A 21,300-nucleotide genomic window follows, 5' to 3' on the forward strand; every position below is an offset into this window, starting at 1 on the left:
CTGGGTCCGACTCCCCTGCAATGAGGTGGGGTATCAGGTCGCAGGCAGCCCACACCAGTGGTCTGCAGCAGGTTGATAAGGTGGATGGGTGGAGTATCCTGTCCAGCTCCACGTCCACGTCACCAAGGCTACCAAAGGGAGAACTAAAAATAATGACAAGCATTTTGTCAACAGGGTTTTTGCCTAATTTTCTTAACAAATTTAAATCTGAATTAATCTTTAGTAACAAAAAAGAGTTATTTTTTTATTAAGTCCATTTTCATATTCAGTTTTATCTACATCACTAAGGCCAGAGGTGGATCCTGTGTGGACAAATAAAAATAGGTGTTTTGTCAGCAGTGTTTTGGCTAATTTTCTTCATAACTGTTCATCTGCAAAAATCTTTAGAAACAAAATTTAGTTATTTTTTTAGTTTGGTTCATGTTCATATTCAGTTTTTATCTACATCACTAAGGCCAGAGGTGGATCCTGAGCGTACAAATAAAAATGGATGTTTTGTCAGCAAAGTTTTGTTTGTTTCCAAATCTTCACAACCAAAATGAATATGTTCCCTGTTTGTCACTTTCATGTTATAGAAACAGTTTATACCAGTTTATATCCACTAACAAACAGCAGATCTTAGCTGAGAGGTAAAGTCAAACTAAAAATAAGCATTTTTTCAACAGAGCTTTGTTAGCTTTGGGCAGTTTTATAGTTTCACTGACACTAAATGTAATTAAATCTTTAAATGTTTTGTTACTTTCATTCAGTCGTTCAGTAAAGAGCAGTCCTGCTACAGGTTGATCAAATTGGAGACGGAAAACTAAAACTAAAACTAAAAGTTTTGTAATGTTTTTTCTGGATTTCACAACACCTCACAATCTAACTGTGTCCTCACAGGTTATTTTTACGTTATATTTAAATGTAGTTTTTATCCACATCACAAAGGAGCACTGTTGACAAGTAGGGGGCACAAAAAAATTAAAACAGGTATTTTGTCAACAGTATTTGGTCAGTTTTGGATAGTTTTTTTCCTCTACACTTCCACATTTAAATAAAATGTAATGGCCCAAATTATTTTTTTAATTCTTTCTTACTTTTATGTTATATTCAGTATGCATCATGAAAGCATGTCTTGAACAGAGGGATCCTAGCTGACAGGAAAACTATTAATAAAAATAGGCATTTTATCAGTTTTTCTAGTTTTTGTAATTTTTCTTAACACATTTAAATCTAAACAAATATTTAAGGGTGAAAAGTTTTGTGTTAGTTTGTGTTAGCTGAGAAGATATTTAAAAAATAAAAACAAGCATTTTGACAAAAGAGTTTTGGCTTAGTTTTACACTTCTAAATGTAAATAAAACTTCACAGTCAAAACTAGTTTTATTACGTTTTTGTTCGTTTTATGGTTCAATATCCATGTCAGGAAGGAACTGTGCTGCCACACAGGGATCTGTGCTGAAAAGAAAAGTGAAACTAAAAACAAGCATTTTGTCAGCCCAAATGAATTTTGTTACTTTTTTAAAAAAACTTTTTAATGATAGATTTAATTTTTATCTACATCACTAAAACACACCACTGTCACAGGGGGATCCTAACTGTGAGGAAAAGTAAAACTAAAAACAGGGATTTAGTGAACACATGGACAGATTTGTTAGTTGTTATTTGTCTTAGCACATTTAAATCTAAATAAATCTTTAGAACCAAAACGAATTTTGTTACTTTTGTTTTAGATTTGTTTTTTATTCATCACAATCACAAACCTCAGGGAAAAATAAAAGTAAAAGGTATTATGGCAACAGAGCTCCGTTAGTTTTTTTCTTAAACATCTCTAGAGCCAAAATGATTGTTTTCACTCTAATATCAGATTATTGTTTATCCAGGTCACCTCAACCTTTCCAAGAGGAAGAGCTAACTAAAACCAAAAACAGGTATTTTGTTAACAGAGTTTTATTTGGCCAGCTTTCTGAAAAACTACAAATGTAAATAAATAACTCTTCACAACTAAAGTGAGTTTTGTCACTTTTTTGTCCCTTTATGTTTGATTCAGTTTATATCCACATCACACTGCTGCTGAACAGGGAAAACTAAAAGTAAAAATTAGCATTTTTCTCAACAGAGTTTAGTTAGTTTTGGGTGTTTTTTTTCTAAATATTTACCTCCCAAATCATTCACTTTTTTGGTGAGTTTTACATTAGATTCATTCTTTATTATTTTCAGGAATTTTTTTCTTTACTGCCCTAGAAAAAACCTAGAAAAAAGTAGTAAGTAAACCTAGAACAAAGCTACAAATATATGTGGTCTCTGCCTGCTGAAATTGGGGAAATTACACCACACATGCTAGTCACAGCCTCCAGCTGAACTGAAAGCCAGGTTGTCAGTAACAACACAGAAAGGTCAACAGGAGGCGGGTTGTTTGAGGTTGACTACCTCATTTCCCTCTTCTGAAAGGCCACTGCAGAGAGCTGTAGGCCTGTTTTTCTGCATTAGCAGTGAGTGAGAGAGGCAGAGAGTTAAGACAGAGAGGGACAAAGGAGGAAACATGCATCTGTACATCTTTACATGTTCTAATGAAATGCAAAGTGAAGCGTTATGTGTCTGAGGAACTTATAGATTCAAAAAGGGAAATGAAATTGCTAGAACACAGGACAGTGAGTCAGAGATACATAAAAAAACAAGATGTACAACCTCACTTTATATGTTAACAACTGTACCATCTATTGATTTATCTATCATTTACAATCATTACCAGGTCAGACTCAATAGATATGTAATAAAAATGTGAAAATATTTAATTAAAGTAAGTGTAAAGGTGTGTTTTTGTTGTGATGGAAGTCATTTGTTCACCTGAGGGAAGTCTCTCTCTCTCTCTCTCTGTGTGTGTGTGTGTGTGTGTGTGTCGCTGTCTCATACTGCGGCTGTGAGTTGTGGTTCTTTGCATTGTTATCATTGCTGTCATCTCTAACAATGAAAAACAGTGTGTGTTCAAGGGATGGGGGAGGAGCAGACACAGAGAACGACACAGGAAAAGAGGGAAAGAACAGCCAGCTGTCGAGCATCAGAGAAAAGAAAAACGAGAGTGATTGAACACAAAGAGAGAATACGTTGGACTGGGTTGGCTGAGCTGGAGGATGTGGAGGGATTAAGTATCTTTCAAAGCAAAGGCACGAGTAAAAAACTTCTCAAAACTCTTCATTGCGCAAAGAACTCAATAAGGACATGGATGTTGGTATGAATACAGAGGAATGAAATGTCTTTTATGGTGTTTTGGCCACATGTGCTATTTGTTAGATCATAATAATCTATTATCGCCGTTGATTTGCACACATGCAGTTGTCCCTTGCATGCAGATCATATCATACATGCAGGTCAGCTGTGTCACTGCAGCCTTTCAACAGCAGATAATGAACTCTTTAATGTGACATATTTAAGCAATTATCAGCGGATTCAGTCAAACAAGGCAGGCTGGCAGAGAGTCCGCACATTTCAACGAAAGTAACAAAGGTTTGAGACCGCACCCAGGCCATATGTTGCCATGCCAACCCAGCACATTAGCTTTGGGCATGTTGAGCGCACATGTGAACATCTCATGAAGAAACTATAATGACAGAGCTCTAGGAAACACTGCGAGTCTTTATCATTGGATGTAGCACTGATTGGCTCCATCTGATTTCCACCAGGGAATCCGAGGCAAAGAGGGTTGGTCTGATCCATTTATTTTTTTCTCTTTGCAAAGTGAACTTTGTGTGACCGCTTTGTTTGTCAGTCTGCAGGAATGATCACAAGAGAATAAGCAAAAGATATTTTGCTGCATCACTACTAGTGTTTTACTTTCAAACTTTAAATATGTTGGCAACATGTGATGGCGGCCATCATTATTCATCTTTAAAGGTCCCATATTTTACACTTTTCTCGTGTTTTATTTGCAGTGTTGATCCATAAGAAGATACATTTGTGGTATTTAGTAGCAAAAAACATCTCGATGTAGTTTTATATCTTCTTCCTGGAGCTCTAGTAACAACAGGTCAGTGATTTCTTTTCAGGTAGACACTTATAGAAATCAAATCCAACAAGGTTGGATGGTGGGTCCAGGTGGGCCATCCTGGGGCATAACTGAGGTTTCTGACTGTTGTGACATCAAAAAGTTACTAAAGTCCTGACAGCTTGTTTTAAGGCTCAGTTTTGAATACGGGCTGTGTGCATTATATCCATGGATTACACACTTTAATACTTTGACTTTCACAGTATTTATATAGTACCTAGTCCTGCTTTAGAATCAAAAAGTCATGGACATCTCACGTTCCACAATATGGGACCTTTCAAGAGCGCATGTTAGTTCAACATTTCAAGTGAATGTTGTTCCTGTAACATTAGTTTCAACTGTGTTCGTGTGGCACTGGCACATTTTTTTCTACACTTTGAGCTGTCAAGTCCACTGAATGATTATTAATGTAGACACAGGGCTTTCAATGCTTTAATTAAACGCTTTCAGATGTCTCAGTTGTAAGGAACGCTAATAACGGGAAAGGTAAAGTGCTGTTTTTCTTCTGTCTGGTTGCAGAAAATAAATTAACACCTTATGTAAAGGGGGAAAAAAACTGACATGGGTTCTCACATCCTCATTCTGCAAGAGTTTTCAACGGTTCATGTCTCAGTTTGGAATAAAACTATTCACACTTTATCCACCCTGATAAAAAAAAATCACACACATCACATCATACAGTTGCCATTGTATAAGATTGTCTGTTGTAATCAGTAGTGTCTTTCTAGTCATCTTATTGTTTTTATTTCCTACATAGTTTTATTCTAGCAGGTTCAGGATGCAGCAGCAATGTTTGCTTGGTATCCCTAAATTGATTTCTGTTTTTGTATTTTTTACTTGTTTAAAGGGGGTGGGACTCAGTAAGAAAATAGTGATTTCAGCACACCAATCAGAATATAGCAACATTTTAATCAAACTTTGATAAGTGTTATGAGGGGTTTTATTCCTTTGTTTTTTGACTCCTTATGCTAGCCTGTTTCCACTGATTCCAGCCAGCTTCTTAGATTTGTCAAGCAATAAGTGAAAGTTCTGGTGTTGCACCCATAGAAGGTTAATATCACGCCATTAGAAAAACAGGTTGTCAACTTTGTTTTTAGGCAAATAATATATACAAACTGCTCCCTGACCACCAGTCAAGACACAAGATGAAATTGAAATGTCATAGCCAAAAAAGCCAGTCTAATTCCCCCAAACAAATACCCTAACACAGATACAATACTCACACACACCCACATACATCAACACCCACATATGTTACACTTATGCTTACATACAACACCCCCCCCCCCACACACACACACACACAAACACACACACTCACTCACTCACTCACTCACACACACACACACACAAATGTAGAAATAACACAGCACTGTCAGTCAAATATCTTAAACCACGCCCACAGCAGAACATCTCAGAGTCTCACAACTTCTCATAACTTTTCATAACTTTGTTTGCTTCATGTTAACTTCCATTGCTGCTTAATTAATCACTGTTATCTAATGCATTACTTGAAAACAAGCTTTCAGGGTCTTTAAAGTCACTTCATTTTCCATTTATAGCCAAACAGATCTAAAACAACTTGAAAAGTCTGGACATGTCTCCAGCAAATGATTCCATAATTCTCCTGTACTTAGACTATGCATTGTTTCTTTACTGAAGGACAAATACTGTAATACTGAGGCACTATTTATCCCTCGGGGTTATAGGATACAATTAAAATATCAAATTTTTAACACACATACCACACATTACCACTCCGGTACAGTAGGTGGATGTAGACGCAGCTCTTTGAATTCTTCAATAAACCTAAGGAAGAAGAATAAGCAAACGAAAAGCCGGTGCATGCTGGGATATGAAATGAAGCACAATGGCGGTTGAGCAACAAGCAGTTCATGCTTTCACACTGACATGTTTACTTTCATCACTGCTGCTCCAAGCTTGTCGGACATTTGCCGAAGAACTGAAGTGGGATGAGAACGGCTACGTGTTGTACTGCCCGTGCATGGGTAATTCACTTCCTGTAGCTCATACGTAGATTTCTAGCAGAGCTAGCGAGTCCAAAACTTCACTCATTCATAAATTTAAAGTGACGTTTTAAATCTAAAGAAGTACATATGGCCTAAACATGAACCCATACCTGTGTTTGACTCTGCTGGGGGCCAGTCATCAGCTCGACGGACTGTTTAGGTGAATTAAAAAGCAACTGCGGGAACATTTGAACACTTGCAGCCAGAAGAGACGCAATAGTAGCTAGTTAGCAGCTAACTTAGCTGAGCTTAGTACAAACTTTAGTAAGTGGAAAAATACACCCGTTACCATACTGTGATTGCAAAGAACCCATTAAATGTGGTGCATGATATACTGAGGTAACATACACTTCCCTCCAGTCGCTCAAGTTTCCATCTTCTTGTCGTGAGGACTTTAATGATAACAGTTGAAAATGACCGTTAAACTAACGTGACCGCTGCTGTCGTTCAGGTCGCTTTGGGAACCAGGCAGACCACTTCCTGGGCTCTCTGGCCTTTTCAAAGATGTTGAACCGAACCCTGGCAGTTCCTCCCTGGATAGTGTACCGCCACCACACACCCCCTTACACCAATGTAAGTACAGTCACGGAACTGTCACACAAGTGTGATTATTTATTATGTAGATAGATAGATTGAGTGAGAACTTTTTCAATACCAAAGGTAAGTTAAACCAGACAAGTCGCATACTAAATCACAAAAACAAAATAGGCAGGTAAGAAACATTCAATAAAATAGATACATAAAAAAACAATTAAAAAAAAATATAATATGAAATGGAATAATACAAAAACTGAGACTAGAGACTAAAGGTAGTACTGAACATGTGCTGTACATGAGTGCATTTCAAGTAAACATCACTAAGTGCTTTCCAGTAAGGTGCAGGATTGTTCTTGTTCTTTTACACTATGCTTATCTTGCAGTTCTGAAAAGTTCAAAAGAAAACCAAATAGAATTGGAGATATTGTAATATAACAAATGTCATGAATTAATGTAATTAAAAGTCCAGGTGACCAGAGGACACTTTGGACATTGTTGTTCATACAAAGTAATGGCAGCTGTCGGGAATAACTTCCCGTAGCATGTAAATACTGGTTCTGATAATCAAATCGTTTACCTTATTCACAGACGACATTTTGACCAGCCGTAACAGGAAATGTACAGGAGGAAATAATAATGTCAGTGAGCTACAATAGTGACCCTGCATGCACAGTACCAATGCCCCAGAATTGCTGAACCTAAACTGAGTGCAGCCATTGATAATGTTCAGGTGCAGCAAATATTATTAGTTTTTTAACAGGTTGTCCTGTTATGATAGGTCATAATGTCTGTTGGGAAAAATGAATGGATGGGTGCAGTCACAGGACTGGGTCAAGGATTTTAAATTTGTGTGTTTAAACTTATAGTTAACCTTTGTATATTGTTATTAATGGATAAATCTGTAGAAATTCTGTATTTTTCTTATTGTCAACAATCAGTGAACAAGTATTGTCTATGTATTCAAAGCCTTTGCACCATAGAGCTCCATTGTCCAAAAACTGATAAAAACACAATGATGAAGCACACCTTTACACTGGAAAAGTGTGCGTCATGATGAACACACACACTGTAGATCTGTAGTTAAAAATAGTCGTGAAGAAATACACAATTTACTCCTGTTTGGTAGTAAAAATCTACACTGCCCAGTAACTTTTGGAAATTACTGAGCCTTTTTAACAGGAAAAGATATTTGTGTCAAATTATTAATGATTTGCATATTCAGAAGGAACAAATAGGCCTGGGGCTAAGAGCCCCAAGTATTAGGAGACGGACTATTGACAGTAACAAAATTTAGAGCATCACCAGCATTATACTTTCAAAGTTGAAGTGGATAGTGCTAAGTCATCCCATTCTTTTCTATTCGTTTCAGGTCCATGTTCCCTACAGGGATTTCTTCCAGTTAGAGGCCTTGTCTGCCTACCACCGTGTGGTCAGTGTGGAGGACTTCATGGAGAAGCTGGCCCCCAAATATTGGCCCTTGGGACATAGGAACGCCTACTGCTTTGAGACTGCTGCACAGCGGAGTGCAGACAAGAAATCCTGCCCTATGAAGGTGAGAGTCCAGGCAAACAGATTATTCGGTTGATGACTGTCAGCTAGTTATTATCTGATGAAATTTGTTTGCTCCTTTCAGACAGTCTGTGCATTTCTCTTTCCTGAAAGATTTGAAACAGGTAGTAAAGGTGAAAGTAAAAAAAGCAGAGAATGAGATTAATTTGAGAGCAAATTTGCAAACACCATCAACAAATGAAAAGGGTTAGGGTGAAATTCTGCCCTCTGGTGGCCAATAGACCATCAGTTATGAACCATATAATTATGAAGCTAATGTTGCTGTTTCATTGCTCTGACATAGATAGACGGGTCTGATTCATTTTCAGGATGGGAACCCATTTGGTCCATTCTGGGAGTACGTCGGGGTGGAATTTGACAAGTCTGTCTTGTTTGGTGGTATTTCTTTTAGTGCCTACCACAACCCTCAGTGGATGAAAAAGTGAGTACATGTTTGCGATTATGAAAGCTGACATAACACATACAAAACATCTTCCTAAGGATCAGTGGTGGCTTTAAATATAATGACTGGCTGGTGAGGTCTCCATTTTCCATTGATTATTAATGAAAGTTGTGAACAGGCTTATTCTCTCCCTGCTTCCCCTGCTCGAACAGGTTTCCTCCCTCTGAGCATCCTGTCCTGGCGCTGCCTGGGGCTCCTGCACAGTTCCCAGTGATAGAGGAGCATGTGGGGCTGCAGCGCTATGTAGTGTGGTCAGACAACATGGTGAAGGAGGGTGAAGAGCATATTGCCGCCTTGCTGACCAGGCCATATGTTAGCATTCACCTGAGGATTGGCATCGACTGGGTAAGATGAGCTTCATGATGTATGACGTTGGGCTTTAGACATATATCTTTCATTTTCTCATTCACTCAGACACCCACATACAATCACACATCTGTTCACAGAGAGTGTGACTCACTGATGTGTTTAGTAGTTTTTGGAAAACAATCGAGCTTTATGTCACAGAGGAATATCAGGCTTTGGATACACATGAAATGCTTGTCAGCAGGATTCATAGATTCTTTGTTATTTTTAGTCTTTGATGGGATTTGTCGACAATATTCACCAGATATTTAACCTAGTCTAATCTAGTTCTAGGTTGGTTCTCACCCCCTTCTGCAATGAGTCACATCTAAATATTTTCTATTCATCCACCTTTACAGCAAAATGCATGCAAAATGCTGAAGAGTGGCGATGCAGGGCCTCACTTCATGGCCTCTCCTCAGTGTGTCGGCTACAACCGCCAGACAGCACTACCTCTCACCATGACCATGTGCCTCCCTGATCTGGCGGAGATTCGCAGGGCTGTCAAGCTGTGGGTGAAGAAGACCTCTGCCCGCTCTGTCTACATTGCCACTGACTCAGAATCCCACAGCAGGGATATAGAAAAGCTCTTCAAGGGCAAGGTGGGTGTGTAAAGCCTTTCTCAAATATGTCATAAGTAACTCCTGCTTTAAATTAGATTTTTGTTTCTTAAGCTTTTTACAACATCTTTAGCATAGATGAGAACTGAGAAATACTCTCACTTGATTTATTTATTTCCCTGTTTCACTGTGGCTTCTACAGGTGAAAGTGGTGAGTCTCCAGCCAGACTCAGCCCAGTTGGACCTATACATTTTAGGGCAGGCTGACCACTTCATCGGCAACTGTGTCTCCTCCTTTTCTGCCTTTGTAAAGAGGGAGCGGGACGTGCATGGGCTTCCATCCTCCTTCTTTGGCATGGACAAGCCTGGAAAATCAAATCAGAAAGAAGAACTCTGAGTAGAAATTGTCACCCTCTGGACACTAATGCTAGATGACTGTCATGAAGAAGCAAGAACGCATGTAAAAAGTAGAAAATATTTATATTTTACATGATGGTTCTTAATGAGTAAAGCAAGATAAATGAAGGCAGAGAACTGAGGAAGGGCTTTTAAAACAGGATGTAGCCTGCGGTCGTATCAATGTTTGTGAAATGTTATGACATGCTGCTGCTAGCAAGAAACACTATGTTTTATGTCTGTTCCCTGCCTGAAAATTCAGTATTTGTATGTTCCTTCTTAAATTTGGCCTCTACCTGGTGTTGTTCACTACAGTAAAACCAGTTTTCTTTTCCATCAGTGAAACACACGGTTTCCCCAACATTTCCTTTAGCTACAGCTGTATTCTTTAGCTGCAATCATGTTTTGCAATCCCGACATCTAGCAGGCCCTGTGATGACCTCAGTGAACCCTGGGAAAGACTGATTGCAGCGTCAGCGATCGTCTCTGTCTCTCTTTTGCTCTCTTCCTCTTCTCTTTTTCTACCACCTTCCCTTCCCCTCCATCTCTATGCAGCTCGCTCTTTCCTTTCCGCTCTGCCCTCCATTCCAAGGAGAGCACAGTAACTGATCCTCCTGTACATACTAATTATAGGGAGGGGAAAAGGAGAGAAGTCTTTCCACCTCTCACTTTACCAGGACCAAAAATTGAGGAAATGTGTGGAACCCCTTGTCTGAATGCTGCGTGAACAGTGTTGTTTATTTGGTGAATGCGAACAAATATTTTAGGGTTGATTTGCACTGGTTGAATATTGATTAAATGTAACTGGGTATGTGTTGCAAGCTAATTGTGTGAATGGGATGATGTTGAGGTCAGATATTTTCTACAATGTTTTTCACCAATAAAAATATGTACACTAGTTTTCAAAGAACCAACAGCCTCAGCCTGTTTCCTTCCCCTACTGGAAGCTCAGCCATGAGTACAGTTGAATCAGCTGATATACTAAGCTATGCTGGAAGAGCTTGTTGAGACTTGGTTGCCAGATATGTCAGAATACTTTAAATCTTACTATATTCTTCATAAAACATGAATGTGGGCTTGAAAACACTAAACAGTTGACTGAATATGTTTTGTAGTTTACTACCATAACATGTTTAATATGTTCTCATAAACACAATATATGGGTTAATAAGTTTTACATGCAGCGCTTTTGAGGGATGTAGTGCAAGAATCTGGCAACCCTTCCCCGGACCGTTGCGGGATGAGCAGCGGCTAATGGCTGACTGGGAGTTATGGATTAGCTAACGTTCGCTCACTTGTAAATGTTTAACGACATTTTTGTGTGTGTGACTGAAAGCTGTGTTTGCATTGCCTTGGTTTTATGAGTCTAATGTGCTTTTTGTTTTTGCGTGGCGATTTGTGGAATTCATTTATGCCCTCGCTGCAACCGTTGGCCAGGTAATGCTACCAGACTTGTAGTTTAGGTTACCAGTGTGTTTGCCGTTGCTAGGCCGGTCTCGCGGTCTCGTTACAGGCTGCGTTTTGTATTAGCTAACGTTGGTTAGCTGACCCGCTACTTTGAGGAATCATCAGTTGAACAGCTACAGTATAATGCAGGGTTTACCGATATGTTCTGGTTGACAAAGTGCTCATCACGGCTATCACCCCATAACCTGAAATTCCTGATATATTGACTAGTTAACCTCGCAGTTAATAACTGCCGGTGAACGGGCTAAATTTAGTTAGCTAAATTGGGGTAGTGGCACCGGTGTATTACCTAACCGTCAGAGCAGTGTGCAAATGCTGCTCACCGCTGACAAGTACGTGAAGATAATTTATTTTGACCGACTAAATTTAACCTCATCAGGTCTAATGTATGTCGTGGTGTGTAACTGGATAAGGCATTTTAAGCCACGTACAAGGAAACGTTAAACTAAGGTGTTAGCGTCAGGATAGATGTGTCATTGCTTAAGTCTATCAATAGCTTTCTGTTATTGCGCTGTTTGTAAAAGTGTGTTTAATGTATTGTCCAGGTTTCAATTGCAGGTTGATTGTAACTATTGAATGTGTCTTCTCCAGCAGGTTCTGATGTGGGCATTTCTACTGGTGGACTCTTCCTGACACTGCACTTGGAAGGCAGAGGATACGAAGTGCCAAGCCGTGTGGGCTGGCAGCTGCTCCTCACCATGTCCAAGAGCAAGAGTTCCGAGTCTGTAAAGGTGGTGGTTCGTTGTCGCCCCATGAATGAAAAAGAACGGGCTGCCAAGTTTGAAAGGGTGGTCTCTGTTGATGTAAAACTGGGTCAAATTATTGTCAGGAACCCCAGGGAAGCTTCAGCCAGTGAACTCCCCAAAGTCTTCACTTTTGATTCAGTCTACGACTGGAACTCCAAGCAAATAGATCTGTATGATGAAACCTTCAGACCCTTAGTGGAATCAGTTCTTTTTGGTTTCAATGGGACCATCTTTGCCTACGGGCAGACGGGTACAGGGAAGACATACACTATGGAGGGGGTGAGAAATGATCCAGAGAGGAGAGGGGTTATCCCTAACTCCTTTGAGCACATCTTCACACACATTTCACGGTCCCAGAATCAGCAGTACCTGGTGAGAGCATCATATCTTGAAATTTACCAAGAGGAGATCAGAGACTTGCTGTCCAAGGACCAGTCACGACGCCTTGAGCTCAGGGAGAGGCCCGACACAGGTGTGTATGTTAAAGACCTTTCATCATTTGTCACCAAGAGTGTGCGGGAGATCGAGCATGTCATGAACGTGGGCAACCAGAATCGTTCAGTGGGTGCCACTAACATGAATGAACACAGCTCCCGATCTCACGCCATATTTGTCATTACTGTTGAGTGCAGTGAGTTGGGTGTGGATGGGGAGAACCATATCAGAGTTGGCAAACTGAACCTGGTAGATTTAGCAGGCAGCGAAAGGCAGACCAAGACTGGCGCTCAGGGGGAGAGGCTGAAAGAAGCCACAAAGATCAATCTGTCACTTTCTGCTCTGGGGAATGTCATATCAGCTCTGGTGGACGGCAGGAGCAGCCACATCCCCTACCGAGATTCAAAACTCACCCGTCTGCTGCAGGACTCTCTAGGAGGCAACGCCCGCACTGTCATGGTTGCCAACATTGGCCCAGCATCCTACAACGTGGAGGAGACCTTGACAACACTGCGCTACTCTAACAGGGCAAAAAACATCAAGAATAAACCACGTATCAATGAGGACCCGAAGGATGCCCTGCTGAGGGAGTTTCAGGAGGAGATTGCTAGGCTGAAAGCACAGTTGCAAAAGCGCTCAGGAAAGAAAAAAAAGAGGAAGCAGAGGAGGAGGGCCGGGGAAGGGAGCGATGGTGAGGATCTGGAAGAAGGAGAGACAGAGGATGATGATGAAGATGGAGATGGAGAGGACAAAGGAGATTACTGGCGGGAACAGCAGGAGAAGCTGGAGAGAGAGAGGAAGGCCATCATGGAGGATCACAGTCTGGTGGCTGAGGAGAAAGTTCGGCTGCTAAAAGAGAAGGAGAAGAAAATGGAAGACTTGAGGAAGGAGCGGGAGGCCGGAGAACTGCTTGCAGCCAAAGTTAAGGTAGGCAGACTTGTTTCTGTACAGCCAGAATGTATCTGTCACTACTGCCTAAACACGAGCAGCAGCCAGTGGATTGTCTCGTCAAGTCTGCTCATGAAATGTATTGTAGTTAGATGCAAATGCTTCTCTGTATTTTCATCCTTTTTTTTTGTTCTTCTGCTCCCAGGCAATGGAGAGTAAGCTTCTGGTCGGGGGGAAGAACATAGTGGATCACACCAATGAGCAACAGAGAATGCTGGAGCAAAAGAGGCAGGAAATTGCGGAACAGGTATACCAAACATCTGAAAAATGGACACCTCTGGATTAGACTAATTGTTTGAAGGTCACAAGTCAACAAAAATGTGACTACAGGATAGTTATTGGGAATGTAGTGAGGATGAGATGGAGGACATAATAAGATGCAAGAAAGACAAATTATACAGAGAGAGAGGAAAGAGAGGTATGGAGCAGGATGACCAGTTGATGTTTCAGTGAAATATTGACCTTAATGCTGAAACAAAATATTGAAAGTGTGCAGTTGCAGCCTGCAGTGATTTTACATTCAACTGGATGTCAAATTCAAGTTTAAGTTCATCACAAATCTCCCCACCCTCTCTTTACTTACTATAGACTAAAGGTTAATTAAAACTGGTGCAGTCTGCCCCACAGTGACTTCCCATGCTTTTTTCTTGAACACGTGTTTTGACAATAGCTTAATCCAGTCTTGGAATGATCATGCAATCCGTACACCTGGTCTGAGATCAGTTGTGTAGTTTGTGTACCCACACCTAACATGACCACAGTCTGGGACAAAAAATACTTAGTGGTGTGAGCAGCACAGCAGTTTTGAGAATGTCCTCGTAGTTTGGACTTGGCTTGAGTAGAAAAATAAACCATGATTGACTTCTTTAATATTTACTTTCACGGGTACCCCCCAGACAGTCTTCAGTCAATTACTGAAGTGGCCCCATGAGTAGATTAAACTACTGGTCACCATCTAAGAATTTATCTGTTCACAAGTAGCAATTTCCAACCATTGTATTCATTATTAGCCATTATCACACATCCTCCACACAGTGATCTTTATCTTCTTGTAGAGCATTATGTTTGGACTATTTTGCTGTCTGCTATTCCTAATTTGATTGACTGTGAAATTGTGTACCACATGACAATCTCCCTTTCAGTCAGTGACTGTGTGTGTGTGTGTGTGTGTGTGTGTGTGTGTGTGTGTGTGTGTGTGTGTGTGTGTGTGTGTGTGTGTGTGTGTGTGTGTGTGTTTTCAGAAACGGAGAGAGCGAGAGATGCAGCAGCAGATGGAGAGTCGTGATGAGGAGACTCTGGAGCTGAAGGAGACCTACAGCTCCCTGCAGCAGGAGGTCGACATCAAAACCAAGAAGCTGAAAAAGGTAGCAGCTCCAAACTTGACTGGTCCCTCACACAGGGCAGTCCTGGCTGCTGTAATCGATGAATATATTCTGAGTACATAAAAATACACTATAAGTATAAATATGCAGTTGACATAAATATGCAGGATGGCATTACTGTTTAATTTTGGAAGTCTGATGTGCACTTCTTGTGAGGATTTATGTGTCTGGTAATAAACGGCTTTTCAAGTAAGTAGGTCAGGTACTATTTTAAGTCAGGTAAGAATACTTTACTGGCTTTTTTTGATGGGTGTGGATATTCCATTATTCCTCATGACATTCAGGTGTTTAAGCCAAACTCCGAGGCTGAATTTTCTAAAAGTCCTTTTCATCACAGTAACCCTGGTTTCTTCTCTCCTCCTCTGTCCTTCAGCTCTTTGCCAAACTGCAGGCAGTGAAGGCAGAAATCCAAGACCTCCAGGAGGCACACATCAACGAGCGCCAGGAGCTGGAACAAACCCAGAATGAGCTCACCAGGGACCTCAAACTCAAGTATGGAGTTTTTTTTTTCTCGATATTATGAAAAATATTGCATATGGTGGGATAAATTTTGATAATCAATATTATTGAATATTGGCCCCAGTGTAGTTGCAGCGCCACGCTAAAACAATGTTTTTCCCTCATCAGTCTGAACTCAATACCACATAAAGACAAAGCCAAAACAGATTTTTAGACCTTTTTTTGCACATTTTTTAAAAAGGAAAAACTGAAACATGACACATCTGTAAAATCATCTGTCCTGATGGAGGAGGGAATATGCAGGATGCTGTAACATCTCCAAACTTCATCTGATTTCATGCTGTTAAATCTGAAATCTTGATCCATGTGCATCACACTCACAAACCTGACTTTACTTGCTGACATAATGTTTAAATGTTGGATAAGAAGGAGAAAAATATTGTCATGTTGTACTGTTACACTTATATTCTAGTCAGACCTTAGTTCTGTTCAGCCACATTTTTCTTATATATTATATATTTTCATATTTTATTTTTAGACTTTCCAGTGTAATACACAGTAGGGCAAGCTGGTGTGGTTGTCTGTCTGTGTTCTTATATTTATTCTGTCACATCTGTCTGTTTCTGCCTCTGTTTAATGGCTCGTCTGTCTGATTTTTAGGCATCTGATCATTGAGAACTTCATTCCATTAGAGGAGAAGAACAAAATAGTCAACAGAGCTTACCTTGATGAGGAGGATGAGTACTGGAAAATGAAGCCCATCACACGTATAGAGGAGTAAGTGACACAATATTCATGGAATACTTTTTTCTTTATTGGATTAGAAGTGCTCCGACTTGAGCTCACGTGTATTTTTTTTAAATATAAAAGAACAGCTTGTAAAATAAATGAAATTTTAAAATGTTTAAACTGAATGTTTACAGGTGAAGTGTGCTATAGCAGTAGTGTTTTTCATTATTAGAGACACTCGGGGGGGGGGGGAATCAAACCTGCACTCATTGTCCTATGCTGGGGATAGAGGTGTAACTATGGTGAACAATGCAAATTACATTTGGATACCCAGTATAATAATAAACAGTCAGGTGTTGGCCAGAAGTTTCTGATCCACATAAATACAGTTGTCAGTTCTGCACCGTTCATTTGGTTTGCTAATACTAAGCCACTCTTGGCATAATTTGAAACCAGAAGTGTTGACAGTGACATTGTCTAACTAATGAACAGCAAAACAGTAGAACACAGTAAAAAAACATCAGTCTTCAGAGGTGAATTTATAATTGCAGACAATAACATAATAATAATATTTGTATTCTGCACTGGTGCAGATCAGTGATCTGTGTCAGCCAGGAGCCTGAGTCAGGAATATTATCACAGCTCAATGCAGCTTTAATCTGTGGGTAAATAACACTGCACGTTTCCTGATGTAATATGACTAAAATCTGATATTTACACAGGTCAGAATTGAAATCTTTTTTATTCTGTTAGAGTGGACACAGTTTTGTTGCAGCTGCTACATTTTCAAGCCAGAAGAAGGCATCTAACTTGAGTTTCAGGTTTTTAGAATAATTAGTGCAGTGCTACCATGTCTGTCTGTCTTGCTTTATTGTATGATAAGACAGATGTCACACGGCAGTTTTTCCAATGATGCTGTATCCATTGTCTCGTGTGTCTGCTTCAGTGAACATCAGATGATGACCAGGCCTCTGTCTGCAGTCGGCTACAGGAGGCCTCTCTGTCAGCATGCTCGCATGGCCATGATGATGAAGCCTGACATGAGATACAAAGTAAGCTGCACTTTCTCTTCACCTTTTTGTATTGTATCTTGTATTCACACGTAACTATCGCAGTGAGTCGAGCACATAAAACCACAGACGCAGAGTCTGCTTTCCTCCTCATCCTCTTCCTGTTTCATTGATGACGCCACAAAGGTTTGGTCTTAAATGAGTTGACACTTTATACAAAATCAAACACTGCAGCTTTAAGTGAATTTAGTGTAAATGATACCTTTACAAAGATGTACCTCGATCGATGTGTTTGTCTCACATGATTGTGCTTCTGTCCTGCACCCCAGGCAGAAAACATCCTGATACTGGACATGGACATACCAGCGAGGACCACTAAAGAGTATCAGGAGCCCGTTATCGCCCCAAAGGTGGCGGCAGCTCTGGAGGACGCTCTTCGGGATGAGGATGAGATCCAGGTAGACGCCTCAGGCTTTCACAGCAGTTTGGGTCCAACCCCACCAACCAGCGCCAGCGGCAGCCTCAAGAAACCAAAGTCTGGGTAAGGAAAACTGTCATCTGTGACACCCCCCCCCCCCTTTCAGCTGCCAAGACCACAAGTTAGATTCATTTTTAAGTGGCTTATTCTGCAGTTAGGCAAAGAAATCACAGAAAATGTAAATTAAACCTCAGAATATGTAAGTTCATAACCTTTGCTATCATTCCCACAATCTGTTTAACCCTCTGTCATTTCTTTCTGTCACTCAGTCGACCAAGAACAGGCAAGAAGTCGAGCACCCCGACCTCTCCTTTCAGCCCCTCTAGCCCAGGATCTCCTCTTTATCCACAATCCCGTGGCCTGGTGCCCAAGTGACAGCTCCTGCCACTACTCTCATGGCCACCAACCTCTCTTGTGCACCTTTTCCACTTTGGGACCCAACTTTGAGAGAATGGGTTTGCTTTTGTCAAAGCTGTGTTTTTTTGTCCAGACTGCAGAATCCTGGATTCTACAAATGATAGAGAAATCTTTAATACTAATGCTGCTTTGTAGGTTTTAACTGTAAACACACCACTATTAACTGTTGTCATGAGCTTTTCATTTGGAGATTTGAAGCCCCTCATCCTGAGTGTGAGTCAGTACAACACCAGGACAGCAGCCATGCATGAAGCCTCACATCACTCTGCTCTGCTATTACCTGACCCTGCTTTTGGCAGAATGCCAGCAATGTCTTATATCTACATCACAATGTTCTTAATGTACAGGAGAAAAAATGAAGGTGGGCTTAGAACCCCCCCTTAATGGACCGCAGTATCTTCTTGCACTTCTTCATAGCTTCCCAGATGTGTGTTATCTGTTGGGTGTTGTAGTCCTCTCTCTTACTGTAACTGTGGATGTTGTGGAGGTGTGGTGGGGTTGACTGGGCAGCTCTGCTGCACTTGTTGCTAACAGACTGTGTGTGTGTGTAAGTGTTTGTCAGTGTGTTGTTGTATGTCTGGATGCATATATATGTGTGTGTGTGCGTGTGTGTCTCCCTTAACGTTGCTGTCTGTATATTGACCTTTTTGGTTTACGTCAAACTGCGCTGTCTTTTTCATGGTTGGACTTCTGATAACGTTGGGGTGGAGCTTTAACCCCCTGTGCATGTTGTTTTATGTCTTAAAGGAACATTTTGGGAAATATGCTTTGTTGCAGAGAGTTAGCTGAGGAGATCAGACCATCCTCATGTCTGTACAGTAAACATGAAGCTAGAGGTGATAATCAGCTTGTCTTGACAGTCTTCACTGGTTTCCCGGTGACCTTATGGTGCCAGTGAGGCTACAGGAAGCCTTTATGCTAAGCTAAGATAATCACCTTCTGGCACAGTAGAGTAACAAATAAGGGTATTTCCCAAAATGTTGAACTATTCCTTTAACTGTGTATGATTGTAAATGTACAGGCCAGAAAGTAAAGCACTCGACAGACTGGCCCACATGTTGCTGTAATCAGTAGATGCTGTTCTTCCCGGGGCACATGAGACTGAGGTGGGGAACGATGAGAGAGAGCTCAGCACATTCACACAAACACACACTATGGAGACATTCAAGGCTGAATGACACTGCAGTTGGCCACCAGACGTCCTAGCAGGAGATCAATGCTGAGCACACCCTGGGTCACGTCAAAGTTACTGTCGTCTGATTCTGTGCCTCAAATACATCAGGGTTCCGAGGTGCCTTAACCTGTGTCCTTAATCTCTGCTCCTTCATTTGAACTGTGCACACATCACGTTCTTCTCGGCCAGTGTTTCTGTCACATCATCTTCTCATTCATTCCAGCATCAGGGAATCATTTATAACATGGTCCTGACATTCCTGTCAGAATGGGTTGCACTCATTAGATGGTGAAGCAGAGCATTTGGACACAGCATTCAACCACCCCCAGGTCTCTGGCTTAAGTGCCACAGGAAGGGAAGTTAGACGAAGGATGATCTGTTCACCTTTTATTCTTTATTTTTGACCCCATCTACTTTTTATTCTTTACCTCATCTACTTTTGGTCTGAGTGGAAAACAACCGATTGGTTTAACAGAACACTTTAACCCCAGGGAGTGTTGAGCGCCTCGGTGGTGCCACAAAACTCAGTCGATACATTACGGACTTGAATGGATCTGAATACACAAACCATTCCATGTGAATGCCTACAGATGAATAATATGCAGTTTTTAACCTCCATCGTTCAGCCGGCCTCTCTGCTGCTCTCTGTTCCCCACGCTCTAACTGTGAGGGGTGTGCTGTCCACTCGCTGCTACAGTGTAGGGTTTTACAGCCCACTGTGACTTTTCCACAGGCCTGGGCCAAATAGCAAATGAAATCCTCTCAGATACTTGATATTTGCAGCCGATTTTTGAAGAGGCATCATTGTCATCATCAAGCCCATCTCAGTCGTAAAAAATACATAAAGCTAAAGGTGCTCTCTTGCAGTTTGGCCCAGGCCTGTAAACATGATGTAGTTAGATATGTAACAGTGAATATAGACTTGTTGATAGGCAATCCTCAGCCACTCTTGCAGCTGGAAAAAAAAAAAAAAAAATTACAAACGTGGGTTTCCATATTGAAAAAAATCTAACTTATAATCTTTCATTTTTATATACAGATGTAGATATAATTTTTTATTACGTTTTTTTCTTTAAAATAGATTCTTGTTTTATTTTTTGAGCTTTGTAATTTAATGTTTAAATTTTATTTTTTGCGTGATACATGTACTTTGTGTCTTTTTGTATTCAGCAAGGTACAGGTTTCTTTTTCTGTTTGCCACGATGAGTCACCTGTTGGTTTATGTCACTGTTGAGTATTTTACACATTAACTGTTGATTTAACTTCATAAACACAGACATGAATCTTTAGAGTAAGGCCTGATTGTTGTATCTAACACTGCAATGCTGTATACCTGCCGCATGATCTTAGCACGCTAGAGTAACACGTTTGTGTATGAGTATTCATCAGTCATAGGACTTTGGTAAGCAAAATGTGAATGTCTTAATTTAATTGAATAGCTTTGCATCTGCATCCCACAGCTACATCACTGGATCCAAACTCCTTATCTAAGACTTTGTGACCACCTTTTATGCGCTGGTATTGTTTTTATAGCCAAATGACGATTATGCTGGTGCACTAATGTCTGTGACTGGCTGAGTCTTTTAGTTTCTTTTGATTATTAAAGACAATTCAGTGATAACAAGATGGTTGGCATGTCCTGTCTGTTTGGGAGATATTTAAGAATAATAAAGCCATAGTTTAAACAGCTTGGTTGAAGTACAATAGGCCCAGAGAAATTCCCAGAGTGCACTGTGGTTTTCAGAGCTAGTCATCTCAGAGGGCTTGTCAGTGCCTGTGACCCTCTGCCTGAAGCTAGATGAGGTCAAACTGGTTACTGAGGACTCTGGTTAATGGGTGATGACCACTTCATACTCGGGTCACAGGTTCAGCTTCAGACTGGGGAATATATCCTCTCTGTTTCCATCCCGCAGAGGAGAAAGCCTATTAGTTTTGACTGCTTGTTGTTTACGCTCCATATGATCTCCCAGTGAGAGAGTTAACTGGACCGGAAAATGCAAGAAAAGTCTTAAAGGTACCATATTTTACACTTTTCTGGTGTTTAATTTGAAGTGTTGATATCCATAAGAAGATATATTTGTGTTTTTAAGAACCAAAAACCATCTCAATGTAGCTTAATATCTCCTCTCTCAGGCTTTTCTCTGGAGCTCTAGCA

General features: G+C 40.6%; 2 protein-coding genes across 4 annotated transcripts; both read left to right on the forward strand.

Moving 5' to 3' along the window:
- Nucleotides 1–5,875: 5,875 nt before the first annotated feature.
- Nucleotides 5,876–10,810, forward strand: pofut1 (protein O-fucosyltransferase 1). Its single transcript, XM_056383817.1, has 7 exons — nt 5,876–6,030; nt 6,503–6,624; nt 7,958–8,140; nt 8,466–8,578; nt 8,752–8,944; nt 9,304–9,546; nt 9,707–10,810. The coding sequence occupies exons 1-7, from the start codon at nt 5,892–5,894 to the stop codon at nt 9,899–9,901; spliced, it is 1,188 nt and encodes a 395-aa protein (XP_056239792.1). The 5' UTR covers nt 5,876–5,891; the 3' UTR covers nt 9,902–10,810.
- A 331-nt stretch (nt 10,811–11,141) lies between these two features.
- On the forward strand, nt 11,142–20,771 carry kif3b (kinesin family member 3B). 3 transcript variants are annotated; one of them, XM_056385478.1, is made up of 9 exons: nt 11,142–11,337; nt 11,959–13,475; nt 13,642–13,743; nt 14,738–14,860; nt 15,252–15,370; nt 15,998–16,114; nt 17,013–17,118; nt 17,406–17,617; nt 17,824–20,771. In XM_056385478.1, exons 2-9 carry the CDS (start codon nt 12,066–12,068, stop codon nt 17,927–17,929), a joined length of 2,295 nt encoding a protein of 764 aa, XP_056241453.1. In that variant the 5' UTR covers nt 11,142–11,337; nt 11,959–12,065; the 3' UTR covers nt 17,930–20,771. The 3 variants fall into 3 exon arrangements, with proteins under 3 accessions (XP_056241453.1, XP_056241454.1, XP_056241455.1); XM_056385479.1 differs by having other exon boundaries at nt 11,962–13,475; XM_056385480.1 differs by lacking the exon at nt 11,142–11,337 and adding an exon at nt 11,517–11,699.
- The last annotated feature ends 529 nt before the right edge of the window (nt 20,772–21,300 follow it).

Source organism: Seriola aureovittata, chromosome 9, assembly GCF_021018895.1.
Source record: "Seriola aureovittata isolate HTS-2021-v1 ecotype China chromosome 9, ASM2101889v1, whole genome shotgun sequence".
NCBI classification, from domain to species: Eukaryota; Metazoa; Chordata; class Actinopteri; order Carangiformes; family Carangidae; genus Seriola; species Seriola aureovittata.

Bases quoted from the DNA above. Each gene is read 5' to 3' on its own strand.
- pofut1 (XM_056383817.1), top strand. From the start codon at position 5,892: ATGGCGGTTGAGCAACAAGCAGTTCATGCTTTCACACTGACATGTTTA. The intron at 8,141-8,465 runs GTGAGAGTCCAG...ATTCATTTTCAG, and splicing joins AGAAATCCTGCCCTATGAAG to GATGGGAACCCATTTGGTCC. The intron at 8,579-8,751 runs GTGAGTACATGT...CTGCTCGAACAG, and splicing joins AACCCTCAGTGGATGAAAAA to GTTTCCTCCCTCTGAGCATC.
- kif3b (XM_056385478.1), top strand. From the start codon at position 12,066: ATGTCCAAGAGCAAGAGTTCCGAGTCTGTAAAGGTGGTGGTTCGTTGT. The intron at 14,861-15,251 runs GTAGCAGCTCCA...TCTGTCCTTCAG, and splicing joins AAACCAAGAAGCTGAAAAAG to CTCTTTGCCAAACTGCAGGC. The intron at 15,371-15,997 runs GTATGGAGTTTT...TCTGATTTTTAG, and splicing joins ACCAGGGACCTCAAACTCAA to GCATCTGATCATTGAGAACT.